The following is a 17360-nucleotide window of genomic DNA, read 5'->3' as shown; positions in this document are numbered from 1 at the left end:
CATGAAACTGTCTGATACGAATCTGTGGGCTCACCTGTTGAGGAGGCACCACATCCTGTGTTCCACCTCTCCAACAGTGTGCTCAGGAACAAATTATACATCATATCAAATTCTTGGAAAACCTGGCGGCCCCAATACACGACATGAATTCCCTGCCACTATATGTCGTACGATGGAAGACCTTCGGCATCTATTGGCCAAAACTGCAAATAACGTCAGCCTGTGTGCACGAGAGCCAGTTGGGTCATTTTCTCATAGACTTCTATAGGAACTGACTTCTTTCTGCAACCAGTGAAGGTCATTCGAGAGAATACAGGTTTTAGGCACTTCTGCATTGGCTTCACCTTCCAGAGTCTACGTCCAGTAGAGTGTGTTTAGTGTATATATTCCAGAGTGTATTCGGATTTTCTGGTATTGGGGTGGGGGGGGCGGTTCTGCTTTGACTCACTCGCAGCCGCAGGACTGGACTCTGTATAACCCACGACGTGTTCCAGGAATTTACATAAATACTTTATTCAGAATTTTTCACACAGTTCAACACAACAAAACCCAACTGCCTCAAATCACAAATGTAAGCAACTGAAGGTGTTTCTAACAGACCTTACCAGTAGCAGTAGAAAGTATGCGGATCCGAGTTTAAGGGGAAATATCCCTGCTTTTCATGTGACCACATTTGGATTATGTAACACCAAGTCGTGCTTGGAAAATGACAGAAATGAGCACTAAAGACGAAAGTGAAAGGCTTTTTATCAAACTTCGAGATAAGATTGCCCTGGAGAGCAAGAGGAGGAGGAAGAAATGGGAGGAGGAGGAGGAGGATAATTTATGAAAGAGGACGAGAAGTCCAAAATGTCTCCTATCCTTTGACAGAATGTTCATTTCAGACCTTTAATCTGCTATCTTTAAAATGTTGTATTGTGGCACAGCATTGTGCCCTGATTTATTTATTTATATTTTCAGGGAAGTTTCTATTGTTGGAAACATAATTGCTGATTGACTCCCTCGATGTGGGTTTTGAAAGATCAGTCTGTCTGAAGCTACACAATTTGTTGCTGAATTTCTTCCAAACAGATTTATGAGACCTTTCCACTGTGACACCTGTGTTGAGGGGATTCGGGGAAATCAACCTGGAAACGTGTAATTACCTATTAGAAGTTCTGCGAGCACATATTGCGCCTGTCTACTCTCACATGAAGTCTGATCATTTAAGCAAAGATATTAATAGTTGTTCTGCTGTTTTCTTGTTGTTTGGATGTCACTCTTTACAGTTTACCTTTTAGCTAAAAGGAAAAGCAACACAACTTGTCTAATGGGTAACAGCTCTGCAAAGCTAAAAGCGTCTTGATCGCCACCCGGTGGCTGGCTGCAGTATAGGTCATGAATCCCACCTCCTCTATGTTCGTAAATGAGGTATGAGCCAAACTAAAGAGTCAAAATACAAATCAAATACACTTTTCTCAAAGATGGTTTCAGTCACTGACGTTTGTTCAACTGTTCATTTTGCCAGTAAGTTTGGATTTAATCAGCTTTTGAAACGTCATGATTGACAGCTGCGACTGATTCCTGATTGGCTGAGCGCATGTATCAGCAGGACCTCGCTACCGTGACTCCATCCCCTGATCGCTGCTGCAAAGACTCTGACGCAAAGATGGCAGCGTTTTCCATCCCAGATATACCTTTAAATACAGTCCACTGTTTGTAACTAGCTGCATTGAATTTCCTTGAAATACAAATTCCCCTTTTCCTTTTAAATTATACACCCCCATATACCCAGTGAAAGTTAGAGATATTGTCATGGGAAACCGCGCCATTGGTCTGATGGACTTTTTAAGCTGAGATAAAAGTCTCACACAATCTCTTGTTACATGACCCTAATGTATAAATGCTTTTCTTTTTTTTTAATCAATTCTGCCTTTTGTGATAGTGACAGAAAGGTTGAAAGAGAGAAGAGTATGACATTCAACAAGAGTCCCAAGCTAGAATCAAACCAGGGACGGTGCAGTTACTGTAAGGGACATGCATCTTAACCACTGATTCCACCAGGACACCCGACCAGCCTGATATTTAAATCTCATGGCACCCCCGTCTTATACAACTTTGAAAGACTCTGGAGACCAGAGCCGCAGCAGCAGCAGCCTGTCGAGAGCCGAAGGGATCCTCTGTGTCACAGCGGCAGCGCAGCATGATTAAAGCTGGACCGTGGCTTTGCAGGACACACTGATTCCTGAGCGAAATGCTCTCCTCTGTATCTTGCTGGCGGGGGGAAGCCGAGTCGGCGAGTAGAACTCCGAATCCAGTCAGAAACACCGCAGCCTCTCAGTGTGAAGCGTGTCCTTTATAGAGACACTGGCAGCACTCCTCTTACAAACATATAAAGCAGCTCAGCTGGCTGCGTGTTTGTCTTTCATATCGTTTCTTGTTTTGGCTGCGCTTGAAGCATCCCGCTACTTTTGGGCGACTACCTGCATTATTTTTGATGTATGAAGGACGGTGGGGGGTGGGGGGTGGCGGGACTGTTGAAGCAAGCATGCAATCAACGGTTGAATGTAAAATCACAACGGAGTTTATGTTTCCTGTCTCTGTCTTTTTGTTTTATATATATTTTTGTCCTTTTCTACCTGCTGTTCAATCACACACTTAGTGAGCAGTTTATAAGGAACACTAAACTCAAAGTAATGCAGGCTAATAAAACAGCCCTGCAATATCTGCGCCCTTCATTAAGGTTATAATGTTGAAACAGGGGTTTATTCAGGCGTTTTGGAGGCTGCAGTTTGTGCTGCTGTTGAACTGTACTGCAGTATAACAGTTACTATTATATTGTCCACCCCATTTATATTAATAACAGCCAACTGAATAACAGAACCTCCTCTCTGGTGCAATGCAATAAAATGTAATAGTCTGCTTTAGTTTTAACTCTTTATTCCTAATGAAGTGTCGAGTTAGTTAGTTAGTTAGTTAGTGTATATTCCACCAGCAGCTTTATTCTAGCTGGGCAGTTGTGCACCAAGCACCAGAAGGTCGGCGGTTTGATCCCCGACTGCTTCAATCCGCATGCCGAAGTGTCCAGGACACTGAATCCGAAGAGTTGACCTTAATTTACTGCATTCCGTGTTCGCTGGGAGTTGCATACCCGTTTCGATCAGACGTACAAGCCCATGGTTCCACTCATACTAAAATGACGGTCAGCATTAGTCTGGCATTGCACACATGCGTACCTGATCCCACATTCTATTCCTGGAGCATGCGTCATGTCGTGTTTCCAGCTACACGAGAAAGAAAAAAAACACAGCTAAATCATTTGCTGATAGACAAATATTAATCCGTCTCATATCTGATTCTACCACAGTAAGTCTCAGCAGGTGCTTTTTCCAGCAGCTGGAAACTGTTGCTATGCACTAATATAAAAGGTAAAAGTGTCATTAAGTGGGTTTAGCTGAGCCGCTGCAGTGTGGAGCAGCTTCACACAGTCATTTCATATTTATTGTTTACTTCAGCGGCAGAGAGCATCTCTACAGAAGGACAACTCATGAAAATGTCACATGCAATTAAAAGAGAATGGAGCAGCTCCGGCTCTAAATAATTCAGACATCGGAGCGTGATCTGGAAACCGTTTCTTAAAACTGCAGCGCTGCACTCTCCCCTTCAAATATTGGAATTTCTTTTTCTAAAAGTGCCTCGACTCATCGTGGAAAACTTGGATCGATATCTGTTCCTACCACGGACATCTCATACTTGAGGTGTTTATATAAAAGGAAGTGATTAGGACAAAAATAATGTCATAAAGGGACCATGACCCTGATGATGTCATCATGCCAATCTAGAAGTAAATAAAATTAAAGTTCATATGTTATTTATCAGGGATGCGTTACTCTCCCCAGAAAACATCTGTGAAACCAGTTTTTATTATTTTATTATTCACTGCATAGGAACACTGTTGTATTTGTACATAGTGCTTCACATTTCTTATAGAAGATATGTGTTATTAAAGTGATGGGATTTACAGATGTGGTTATTTACCAGCCAGGGACGAGTCAGGAGCACGGCATGATGGGAATTATAGGTTCCAATGTTTTTCAAGCTTGACTCATACTATTAAAGACGGTTTAAATCACAGAATAAGGAAAATTCTGAAGCAAACACTACATGAGTTTAAAGGAGCACTCCACCGATCTAACAGTCATGTGCTGCAAAGCACCACACTGAAATTCAGTGGAAGCGACTAATCTTTTCTATTGCATTGTGGGAAATGTAGGATTCAGCACTTTTTGACAACAAATTAAAACTCATCATCTCGGCCTCTGTTGCCTCTAATTTGACCATTATCTCTTTTTAAACTGTCTCCTGTGATTCCTCCAATTTAATAATGAATTGGCTGAAATACCCATTTAATTTCTTACATTATCTAAAGACAATGAAGACCAGCATTCAGCCTACAATGAAAATGAGGTGCTTAAAGAATGTTAGGCCACTCAAGCAAATGATACTTTAAAAAGAATATATGCATATAAAGATGGGAATATCTGAACCCTCTGATAAAAGGAACCCTCGCTAGTCTGCTCTCCCTGGTAATTTTTTTTTATTATTGAGACGGATGAGAGGGATGGAGCGGAGCAGGCAATAGAGACCCAGGAGAGAAACTCTTATGGGACTCAATCCAAGGCCAGCCGAGTGGGTGTGGAGATGAAGGCAATAACTATTACCCCACTGCTGATTATTCCATTTTCCCTGTCATTTCTCCAGCAGCGCACCATGTCCGAACGGGCACCTGCGAGGTGGTGGCGCTGCACCGCTGCTGCAACAAGAACAAAATCGAGGAGCGGTCGCAAACTGTGAAGTGCTCCTGCTTCCCTGGGCAAGTGGCCGGCACCACCAGAGCCGCCCCGTCGTGTGTAGATGGTACGCTCCAGCAGCTGAATATTTCATGGGCTATCCTCGTTTTTTTTTTTTTTTTTCTGAGACTCCTTTCCACAAATCTTGAGCACTAGTTTTGCTGAGATCATCATATAAGTATTCCAGTGCACCCACTTAAATCATATTTCTAAGAGATGCTGTCAGGAGACGACATAAAATGAGAGCAAGCTTTGTCGTGTAATCAGATTATCACTGCATGAAAAGAAATAAGTATTGTTTGAAGTTATACAAGTAGTTTCTCTAATTACACAATAACAAATCCTTGTATTACTTATATTATACACACAAATCTTTTTACTCAATATGAAGAAGAGACTCGAGAAAACTACATAGAGTGATCTGAATTAATGAATTTAAATTTAGTTTAAATCTCCATGCGGTGTGGGTTTTTAATTATTTTCTCAATAAATTGTTTAGTCTATAAAATGTCAGAAGGATTACAGCGTTCTCCGCGCACCAGGCTTAAAGGCTCAGCCAGGTACTGGAGGTGCAATAAAACATTCAGGAGAAGAAAAACTTGCGCACACCAGAGTGGTCAAGGTGTATACGCTTTCCATGATAAGTCCAAGTTTAAAAGATTTGTTTACCTCTGACACAAGGTGAAACATGGGTACTGTAGTTTCATTTCATGTGCGGACTACAAAGAATACAAGGTTGTCTACGAAGGTGAGTAAAAGGTAGACAATATGTGGCGTAAAATGTCAAAACTCAGGCTAATAAATAAATAAGCTGTTTCTATTTACAAATGGTTTAGTGTGTTACAATTATAATAAATACGTATATGGAATTTGGCTGATCAAAACTCAAAAACCTAAAACATCTGTTTGGGGCAAAGTAGTTGAAGTTTTCAGTAGTAAGAAGGCTAATGTAGAGAGTGTGTTGCGACCAAAGTTAAGTGTAATGTTAACTATAGGCCCGTGCGGCAATGTTGCCTGTAAGCAGGACAACTATTTCAGTACAGTGCTCAGCCCTTGAAATCTGCATTATGTCTGTGTGCGTAGGTAAAGGCTCGGTAGGAACCGGTGCCTGATTGGCACCAGATCTCGGCACCCAAACATAGTTGGGACAGAAATACTCAAACAGTAAAAACGTCTCGTAGCAGTAGTTTTTGTAATTCAATCATTAGAGCCGTCTGATTTACTGAGGACACTAACTGCATCAGTCTGACGTGTCCCTTGCCATATTTGCCTAAATGCACCCGGTGAGTGGAGTCCGGTGAATCCTGGGCCCACACAAACAGTTTTTCTTTTCTTTGCCAATGAACGAACGAGGAGCTGCTCACTGAAGGCCGTAAAGTCAATGACTTTTTGAGCGGGTCTCTTAGCATACTAATAGGTCAGACTGAAGTGGCTGCTTCACTTTGGTCTAAAAAGTGCCGGATTGTGGCTGAACTCTGGACCCAATCATGTTTGACCTATTCCTTGACATTTTGCTATTGACATTTTCCGCAAATTAGAGCTGTGAGCCATTGGCCTCAGTTTAAAGCTCTGTGGGTGATCTCCGAGAAAAAATGATCAGCACTTAACCTTTTAATTATTCTTTCTTCTCCAGCCAGGGATTTACCTTTGGCTCAACTTTGTGTGAGACAACCTCCTCCTTTACATGAAGATAAATGAGCCTCCAGGCATCTGAGGAAATTTGAATAGATTTGAATGTGTAATTCAAGAGAAGGAGCCGGAAAATACCTGCACATTTCACTGACAGTGAAACATATGGGGACTTCTTGAGATAAATGCACATTCGCATTGGGGCAGATCAGCCGAAAACACTGGCATAAACACAAAGGAAACTTCAAGGGCTTAAAACTGAGTTGTTATGCTCTCAGATCAAGTGAAGTGAAACTGCAGATTACATCACATAACTACTTCATCATGAGAGGAGAAACTGCTGTGTGTCAGCAAAGCCTCTGTTTTCCTGGAGATAGAGCAGTGCTTTCCACCCTCGCAGAATCACTAACTGGGAACAAATAGACATGTCCCACTTTGCTTCTGCGCTCAATATCAGATCGGCATTAGATCCACCCACTGGACTGTAGAAGCAGCAGTTTACGGGTTAAGTCCAGCGGATGGACTGATGACTGCAGTGTGCACTCAACAGAAGAGGATGTACTATAGGGAGCAGAACCACACATATATAAATACTTGATTACTCCAATAGTAAACAACCTGCATCCATAGCATTTTAATGCATTTATATTAAAAATGCACTGCAAGTATTTTAAGAAAAACTCTTAGTATGACACTAAGGTTATTATATTGTATATATTATAAAATTAAAGTACTTAATTTTTTCTGATGCATTAATGTGTATGTAGCATTTGACTGTATTAGTTAGTTGAGGTGGATCTAATTTGACTTTTGTTTGAATCTGTAACAAGAAATCCTACTTTTTAAACTCAGTTTTCAATATGTATAATTCTAATAACTGATAATTATGTGGCTGGATAAATGGTGCAATATATTTCCTACCCACATTAGTATGGTGGAAGTATAAACTCCCATTTAATATTTAGAGATTAAGCCCAATTTTTTTTTACAGTACCTCAAATTTGGACTTAGAATCATTCGTTTGTTTATTTTAACTCTAACAATATAGCCAAGTACAGAAAATAAACAAATCATTCTTGGACACAGAGTAAACACATTACAAATATGCCAGAAGACAAGGGTCAATACAGTCAATACGATTTAAAGTAAATGAATCAAACAACATAAGTGTTTCAGTAAATATAAGTTGCTTTGCTCCGCTGATGCTTAGTGCTGGAGGCTTTTCACTGGTCAAAATCTAATAACATGCAACTTTTGGCCAATAAACCATCAGATGGATTTTAAACGTTCAATTGTTCGCGTCCGCCTCAAAATCTACCACCGTTGATGAGTAACCTGGTGTGGAAAATTGTGTCAGCGCTTCATAAACAGCTAAATTACAAGTGACAATCTGCTGTAGGTTTTCCGCGAGCTAATGTCACACTTGTTCCAGAACAACATGCTTTGGCCACGTTCCAAAGACCCAACACTGTGATCTTCAATACTGGCACATGAATGTAATTAAAGCATTCCAGTGTTTCATCAGAGGATAAATGTCGTGATTTTCCTGAACATAAAAACCTGATTATAGCTCAGCTCCTCGTGTTCTAACAGCATTAGAACTGAGTTGCAAGTCATTTGCTACATAAACATGCAAAACACATGCCTGATTATCAAGGTCAAAGCAGAGATTTACAGCCACAATAAAATAAATTAAATTTAAAGTATCAATTGATTTTTTGGGGCTCCCAGATGTTTTCAGACTTCATGTTTTAAAAGCATCATTAACTGTTAAGTGAAATGTGTCCCATGCACTTTATGTATGTTTGGTCATCAATACGCCCATTTCATTTCACTAGGAACCTTTGTGGCTTCTTAATAGCCGCTGTTCCACAACCACCATCTGCTTGCAGTTGACCTGATGCAGTTTTTAACGCCGCGCTGCAGCTATAACCGTAGCTGTGTGATACAAATTGATTCCCTTGTATCATAAAGTATCCATTCTGTGCAATTTACCCTGGCAAAGCGCTGGTGTTATATGTGGATTATAATAACCGTTCTCTTCATTAGGAAGAGCGCTAATGGTGGTGGAGGGTGTGTGGAATGTAGATAATGACCTCTGTAATATCCCACATTTAAATGATGTCTTGCACAATGGAGTAGCAGAAGCTTAATGCTCTCTTTTATGGAGGCGACAGAGGGGGTGTCCTCACTGCAGCGGAAGGTTTCCCCCTCACATGATGAGAGTCATGTACAGTGGGCTACAACATGTACCCAACAAACTGTGCTTCACTCTAACACATGGATGTGTGCGACAAGGCTCTAAAATCGTGAGATTGTAACACACAAGCTCACCACATCACGGAGGTGTGTTTGCAACAAAACCTAAAATATGTCCTAAATTAAGGTTCAGAGTAAAGCAGGAAACTGAGGCAGATTTGGCTCATTATTTTTGATTTGGTTATTTAATAAAAGGATAATTATGTGTCAAATCCTCACACTTCTACTTCGCACAGTCCCAGATCTGAATATTTCATGCTGATTGGGCAACATGACAAACCTACGGAACCGAAATCTAATGCGCCTCGGATCCAAAAGTCCTAATATCGCTTTAAAGCTCTTTTCCGCCTATTAATCTTAATTATGTTTTCCTCAGTATAAAAATAAACAGCATTTAGTGATTAAATCAGCTAAGATGAATTGCAAAAAAAAGTGGCATCACATCATTAACGCTGCCTAACCACATCAACAATGTTGTTGGACAGCAGATAGTGATCAGTGCAGGGTCAGACACATGTAAAATACTCATGCACTACCTTGTTGATTGGCTCCCAGCCTACGGGATAGTGACTAACAGAGAGACAACATTTGTGCAATCAGGATTTTTAAGCTAAATGTTAATTCAACATTCATTGCAAGTGGCAAAAAAACTGGGAGAACACCTGCAGGCTAGCACATTAGCACTAACAATAAGCTAAGCTAACATCAGCTACTATAACCATGACATAATATTAGGTATAGGGAACATTTAAATCATAAATCAAATTTGTTATTGTCATTCAGCATTTCCCACAGGATGAATTCATACAAGATAAGTTGAAACTATGAGGTCGGACTGTCTGCGTGGACGGTAATTACATTTTGGACCACAGTGAGAGGAGAGGATGGCACTGCAAAAATGCGGTAGCACGACAGTGTGAGGGAGCATGCAGCAAATAGCCCTGTACACACCAAGTTAGAGATGTCTTATGTTATTATAAAAAAAATGTTTGGTTCATTATAAAAACTGTGGTGGAACTAATTCAAATATGGCGGGTCGCCACAGTGTAGAAAGTAAATGGGAAACACTGTGGCTTTGCTAGCAAGGATGCAGTGTTAGAGATAAATTGGGGTGTAGGATCAGATCTTTGAACATGACTTTGAATTACAACAATGATTAGTTTGTCTTTCACGTTTTCTTTTCGGTTTTATTTGTTGACATCTCTTAGAATACGTTTCATTATTTTCTGAAGGGAACACTGGCCTGATGGCCTAAAGACAACTTGAAAAAATTCATTTCTAACCCCAGCGTGTGTCTGCTAGCCTCGATAGTGGAGCAGAAGTGGTGGTGCCAGATGCATCCGTGCCTCGACGGGGAGGAATGCAAAGTTCTTCCTGATCTGAAGGGCTGGAGCTGTGCTACAGGGAACAAGATCAAAACCACTAAGGTAAGTTTAAGAGACAAACCTGTCACTTTCCTTGTATTATATTCAAACCTGTTGAATCTGACCTTAAAGACGTCAACTCTTCAAAGTCAAGAGGCCGTGTCTGTGGTTACCGTCGTCTGCTTTGCTTTGACCTAAAAACAGCTAATGTTTGCAGGCGCTGCTTGGACCCCCAAGGGGCTTGTAATCAATGGGCTGCCATGTCTCCTTCGCACTTTCAGGCCCCTTCGAGCACCCAAACTGGCCAATTACTCACTCCAATTACGTGCTTTTAACATTGTAACACGATGCCCATATCCTTCACTCTGTTATGACGACCCGTGGACTTCAGTTCTGCCTCTCTCCATGTACTTAATTATTTAAGCTGCCCGCACCACACCTGCCTGGAGCCGGGAGCCTGGAGCCTGGGGCTATTGATTCAGGGACTTGTCGGGACCTCAAAATGATTTATATATAATTCTTTCTTTTAGCAGACGAAGCCTCTTAGACAATCCTGAATGTCGGAAACATCTGGAAATAGATCTAGGTAATTATCAGGTCTTAATAAGACCTGAAAGTATAAAAGCTAAATATATCTTTTTGTGTTTTTTGTTGTCTCTTGTGAACTGGATGACTGGAAAGATTTCTGCGGACAAAGAGCAGCTCTGGTAACCACAGATGCTTCACGGCAGAGTCCAGGTAAAGATCTGTTTTACTGTTTTATTTTACTCGGCCTTATTTATTGTTAACCTAACGTCAAATTGAAAAACATTGATTCCAAACAGGGATCATTATTGTGTCTCATGATTTCTTAATTGTGAAAATAGAATATTATCTCATTTTCCCGGAAAAAGACGTGTCAAATGGTTTTATTAACCACATTTCCCAGTAGTGTAACTCCACCTGAGAGAGAGGTAAGTGTGAGTCGAGGTGTATGATCCAAAGAGACAACAACAACCTGTTCAAAGCATCAGCATTACCCAGAGGATTCCTCTCGCGCACCTTTGAACTCAGCCAGAGAAACAAGTTTCCTGAGTTTCCAGTCTTTCTGCAGGCTGCCTTAAGCAGTGACACCCCCCCCGGTCACGCTTTCTTCTTCACCTCTTTTGGGAAAACAGCACAACATAAACCTGGAACCCCCAGCCATACTGACCTCCATCGCTCTGTATCAAAAATGCATTCAAACGGACTGAAAGCACCTTGAATTCAAAGAGTAAACAATGCAGGCTACTACAAAGCCCAGGACACAGCGGGGAATAGAGTTTGTCACTTTGGAGCAAATCTCCCAGTGATGAACAGTGTGTGCCATGCAAGCTGAGCTCCGGCGTGAACTTTTGTCCACGTGCGGCACCTGAATGGCGGCGAGAGGTAACATTTAAAACTGTGTCTTTTTGGATTTGTAAACACAAATCCTGGAAGGGTGACCTAAATAGACTGCACACGGTGTTGGAGTGTGTGTTGCTTTATATCAGAGGGATGAGACTGAATACAGATCCAATGTTAGTAAGTGCGCTGCTGTTTACCACATGTTGTTTGAACTTCTCTATTCAGTCCCTGCTCATCCTGCCAGACGCACGGTGCAGTTTGAGCAGGAGGAAGTCGAAAGTGTCTCTTAGTTTGAAGGAGAAAAACAATTCTCAGGAAAGTTTTTGTTCTGCACTCAGGATGATTTTTTAAAGTGAGGTGTTTATAGCATCGAGCAGATTACTCCAATAGAAGAAAAAAACTAAACCCAAAAGAAGAATTGTGCTTTCAGATCATTCATTTGTGTCTGTGTTCCTGACCCGGGGACAGAGCTGTCTCTGCCACAGCGTCTGGCCCCAATGGGACCTGCCAGATTCTGACATTTGGAAATTCGACTCTCAGTGGATTTCATGTAATCCACCAATAACAAACTGTTCTGCAACACACAGAAATGTCTCCTTCTCACCATTGCAGATTGTTCAGATTAAATTCATCTCTGAAGAATTCATTTCAGAGGTTAGAGCTGCTGTCCAGTATTATTTTGTCAAAACTGAATCCAGAATTGCATTAACTTGTTGAATCAAGTCCTCAGCATCCTGCTCAACTTGGCCTAGTTTTCAACATCCTCAAAGATCTTTAATCTTTTGTTTGCTGACAGATACAAACCATATCAATGTGAACAATTTGTAGCTACATTCTGAAAAATGTCATGAGCAGCAGAAAAAGATCTCCTATGATTTGGAAAACAGCTGCTACAAGTGAAGCTCATTTTACAGATGCTCCCAAGTCAGTAGCTTGCTTTACGTTTGTAAACTATCAAGATATTTATCTGTGACAAGTATAAAAGATTTCAAAGTCAGCAAACTTTTAGCATTTAAAGGCGGCCATAACATAGCTGCTTCCTCCCACAAGGCAGATATGAGGAGATGTGAGTCTGCCTTTAGTTATTGGGGGATGGAACTGTGGTAACAAGGTCTGATACAAGTGCTCAACTAATTGCGAGCAGGTGTCAGCGGTCAAGCGTGACGTTAAATATTATCAAATAACTAATTAAAACAAAACTTACTGAGAAAACGAACACTTGAATATATATCAGTGTGATAACAACTACCTAAAAGGGCAGAGATAATCTATAAGAAAAATGTATTTGACGTGTGCTTTACGTCTTTTGTTTGACCCGTGTCCGATCAACTGACATGGGGCCAGGCGGAGAGAGTCTGCAGAAAGTCCGGAGGCTCTAACTTGGGCATTTGGCTTCACACATACACCTCCACCAGAGAAACTGTGGAGCATCTCCAGAGTTCAGTGCACGTCTGATAGCAGCTTTACAGTCTACGTTCAAGACTTTTGAACTCCTGAAACTTTCATTACAGTAACAGCTATTTCTCTACAGAAGAGTCTGTGTCGCTGAACCACAAAACATAAAATTCACTTCACGTCTTTCAGATTTATGTTTCTTTTTTGAATCTATTATCTTTGGCCAGAGATACTGGCTTGGAATTATCACACTAAACAACACAACAGCAAAATCGATGTTGTTGCTGTCATTTTACGCTGTGAAGCTTCAGTCAGAACTGGGTAAAAATAATAACATTGCTCCGAACTACTTAAAAGGGTTATAAAAAGAGACAAAGGCTTTGATGTGAGAACCCTTTGTTATTCAATCTGCTTCTTTAACCAACTGGTGTCATGTTGCAGAAATTCTGGCAAGTGAATCTGCGAGAGAAAAAAGCAGAAGTGTGAACTCTTGTTGCCACTTGGGGCAGTGAAGGTGTTCTTGTTCTGTGCATATTCAGAGCAAACAGCCAGAGTCAGCCAGCGCCTCTCAGAGTTCAGTTTGCTGTGCTGTGCGTTTGTGGTAGATGCAGGTTTTTGTTTTAAGTGTGGATGACAAATGAATACTGAATATTTTCTCCTACCATCCATCCGCCCTTCTCTTAATTCCTAAGCTACCGTTAAAATGAATGCGGAGCAACATCTCTTCTAAGAATTTGTCTCACGAACACTCATTGATTGAGTTTTGATTTGTGCTGATAATCCCCCATTTGCTCCGACAGTCAAACGTAATTTGGGTGGAGGTGGGCTGGCAGTGTCCCTTGCTTTCTGTTTTTGCTGATGAAAAATCTTGCCTAGAGCAGCTTCAAAATGGCCATTCTGTGAGAATCCCAGTCTTGGTAGTTACAACACAAAACATATTGCGGAGAAGGACACTGCAGTGTGCCAATTACACGGCTGAATTACACGTACACAAGCCCGTACACCTGCTGTGTTAAATCTTCCAGCCAACCTTACTCCAGGCTCTAAATGGAAATGAATCCTTTGCCAGTTAAATTAGCACTTGTCAGCCACCAATTACACCAACGCCACACCCGCTGAACACTTCCTGTCAGCATTTTTAGCATTGTTTCAGTCACTCAAATACTACTAATGACCCCCCCCCCACAAAGTGAGACAGTGTATATCCATCTCTGAAGACGCAAGCGACGTTTTCTCTTCTGACAACAACCCGCTAGGCTCATTGTTGTTTCAGTGTGGAATTATTCTCAAATTAGTGGCACATTAATCACAGTGACGGCTCGGAAAGTTAATGACTCTGCAAAGGGGAAAATTCATTGCAGCATGTTCAGCGACCAACGAACTGAATTTATGGAAACTCTTCACCCTGTGTTTGATATGATTATGCAGGTTTTCTTGTCAAGCGATGGCCTGATGGCTTTTGGATTGTTTTGCTTTCCGGCATAATTGAGCGCCGCGCCTCTGCTCTGCCCCGTTCACTGTCAAATGACCCATTTGCGAATTAATCTAACCAGGCTGTCGGGGCTGTCTGTTGCCCATCAAAAGTTCAGCGACGATAATGGAGCCTTACAAGTTCGGTGCCGGCTTCCCTCAGTCCGTCAAACATACATGGCGGCTGACAGTCGGAATCGATAGCGGACGTCGTTATGAAGGTTGTTATGTTATGTTCCTCGAGAGTCTTTTCCAGAATGCACTTTTAGAGGAGCAGAGGAGCTGCCAGTCAGCCACTGAGCTTCATGACAGGCAATTTAATCTCAAGGAGAATGGAGGTCTTCAGAGTGTCTGACAGCATCGAACTCGGAGAGCGAAACCTCAGCGTGGAGCACAAACCCAGACTGCAGCTTCCTCTATCCTAAATACAATATTACAACAAATCAATCAATATGCTAGTTCAGGCCAATATAAGCCTTTTATTAGATACTGGAATCTGAAAGAATCCCACAGGTGTTTCCTAAACCATGACCTTAACAATTGACTGACTGTGTAGATGGTGTGAAGAAGCAGATTTATTGTTCTTTTAAATGAGCCGATTAGATTCCTCTCAAATACAAAAGAAATCTTCACAGAATTTAACCAGAATCGTTGTCTTTTGAAGATGATGAATTCATTCCATGGCAAATTTTCCTCAGCTAGCATCATGTGCTAATGAACAGCCTTTCATGGTACCCAGAGGATGAACCTTAAAGTATGTATACGCAATAGTTTTATCTGGTCAATGGATAAAATTACTAAATATAATATGTTCACATTACTTGTAGTGTGAGAGAATTGGAAATCAACTTTTTTTTTGTGACTTACAGCTGTTTGGGTTCACTTTGATAACCCTTACTCCTTTTTGTTTAAGTGTAAGCAGGTTAGCTACTAAAGAGTTTCCTCAGAAACTGGTAGTGAACTAAAACGGAGCCAAAAGGAGATTGAATATTGGACTATCATTAGTCAGGTGACCAGAAACACAACTTCTAATGAATGCTAATGCTGGTCCGTATCCGTTAAATCTGTATAAAGACCTAAGGTGATATCAGTGCTGTGTTGATGGATTGTTTCCACTGAGTGAAAGTGGCATAAAACACATCAAATCTTTAGTTACATTTTTTTCGCTCAAAAAGTAAACTGCAAGAGTGAGAAGAGGTCTCACTGTTGAATAATGGATCCAATTTTGTAGTTGATTTGACAACATCTTTGACATTCAACCAGTGTTGGCGGGAGTCTCACACTTTGGATGTTTTTGTTGATAATGTTGAATTGTGTTTATGTAAATCTGATGATTGTTAGTGTTGTACCACTAAGACACATATCTGCAGAATATATCTGAAAATGTGATGTTATTCAAACACAATACATCTATATTTATTAGGTACATTTTATATAAGATGGGTAGGGTTTACTGTCGCAGCTTTGATTTCCTTTTAACACGAGTCTCTTCTTTCACAGGTGAATCAACGGTTCCGGTCTTTGATGGATCATCGAAGGAGAAATGAATAATGCTGAGGACCTTTGTGTATATAGAGACTCTTTCTTCTGGACTGCAGTTAATCCTTGGAAAACTCTGAATGCTTCTTCTTGAACTCAATGGACATGAAACAGAAGAGTAGATTCTAATAAAAGTACTGATCATTCAACACTTCTTTTTGGAGGACTAGCCTTACCGGACAACAGGATTTATTCTCTGACATTGTTACTGCTCGTAGTGGAATACAAAGGTGAACTTTGCTTACATGTTAATTTATAGAGTACTATGTTCTTTATAGGGGAATTTCCATCACAAGTTGACCGGGGTGAACAGCGGGGTCAGTTTGTTGAAAGCAAATCTTCATACAAATTGTGATTTTTGTTTCATCAGTCAGTTGTGACTTTCATATCCAACAAATTGTATTTTCAAATGAAGATGAAAACATGCGACGGGGCAGCAGATATTCAGGGTGATTCTCAAACCAAAACACAGCCCCATTCATCAATGTACCACACAAGGACAGCTGAAGTTCACCAGTGCTGTAAAAGAGCTGCAAATCTCAGTCAACAGGAATCCTTCAAATTTTGCTTATAAGATGAACGGTCCATGATTATCTTTTGGGGAAGGGGGTCTGTTTGCAGTGTATTTCTAGGACATTTCAGTCTCCAGAAGTAGCTGCAGAGTGAGCGCTCTTCATTCTCACTACCAGTTGAGTCGTTGAGCGACTTAGTAGTGTATCAGGCTTTTGTTTGATATCTAGTATCGACTAAAAGGTTATAGCACATTTCTGTTCATTAGCGAATTTTGGATGCTTCCGCTTGGATGGACAAATTGGCTTGTATCATGAGAACAACACGATCACCCTGGACGTCCTGCTGAACCCTAATAAAAGATCTGGCAGTTCAGGAATTTCAGGCTTGAAGAGCCAAATCTGATTCCACTGACCAAATTCTTAGCTACAGCACAAACTGATCAGACCAACAAGCTGTTAGCGGTCAGAAAGTTGGATCCATGTTTTCTCTGAAAATCACTCTGCCATTTCCTGCCACTTTTACCAGATTTTGTGTTTTTAAGTCACAGCTCGAATTCAGATTCCATACACACTGGCTGTGTGATAACAACAACGATCCCCAAACGGTTTTCAACTAGTTACTCAAGTATGATTTGCTGATCACCTTTAAGTAGGTATCGCTGAACACTTCTTTTGTCTGTGTAAGTGATGACATCAGTAATAAACTATGGTTGTGTAACCAAAACCTTGTGTCTTTTTAACATATTTTAAGTTTCCACACAGCGAGCAGTTTTTAAGCCGTGCTAGCGGTGAGGCTCTATGGGTTTCAGGCCACGTCCATATAACTTCATTTTCATTTGAGAAAGGTGTTTTCAAGATGAAAGGATCTGTACATATTTAAGCGTTATGGCTCTCTTTCAGTTTTCATCCCACATAAAAAACTTAGTCATGTGGATGTGGCCTCAGTCGCCCATCACATACATCTATAGATTGTCCCAAATATGCTGCAAGTAGAAATA

General features: G+C 40.9%; 1 protein-coding gene across 1 annotated transcript in view; it reads left to right on the top strand.

The window, feature by feature from the left end:
• LOC118101302 (chemokine-like protein TAFA-2) overlaps window positions 1-17086 on the top strand; it is a 58827-nt gene extending 41741 nt beyond the window's left edge. The window contains exons 3-6 of the mRNA XM_035146929.2: window positions 4741-4896; window positions 10020-10144; window positions 10763-10819; window positions 15812-17086. Coding sequence (XP_035002820.1) covers window positions 4741-4896; window positions 10020-10144; window positions 10763-10792 — 311 coding nt within the window. The 3' untranslated portion in view covers window positions 10793-10819; window positions 15812-17086. The remainder of the gene's footprint in view (window positions 1-4740; window positions 4897-10019; window positions 10145-10762; window positions 10820-15811) is intronic.
• The last annotated feature ends 274 nt before the right edge of the window (window positions 17087-17360 follow it).

The sequence above is a fragment of the Hippoglossus stenolepis genome, chromosome 22 (assembly GCF_022539355.2).
Source record: "Hippoglossus stenolepis isolate QCI-W04-F060 chromosome 22, HSTE1.2, whole genome shotgun sequence".
NCBI lineage: Eukaryota > Metazoa > Chordata > Actinopteri > Pleuronectiformes > Pleuronectidae > Hippoglossus > Hippoglossus stenolepis.
Note: the sequence above shows the minus strand (reverse complement) of the source record. Positions and strands in the feature narration are given on the sequence as shown.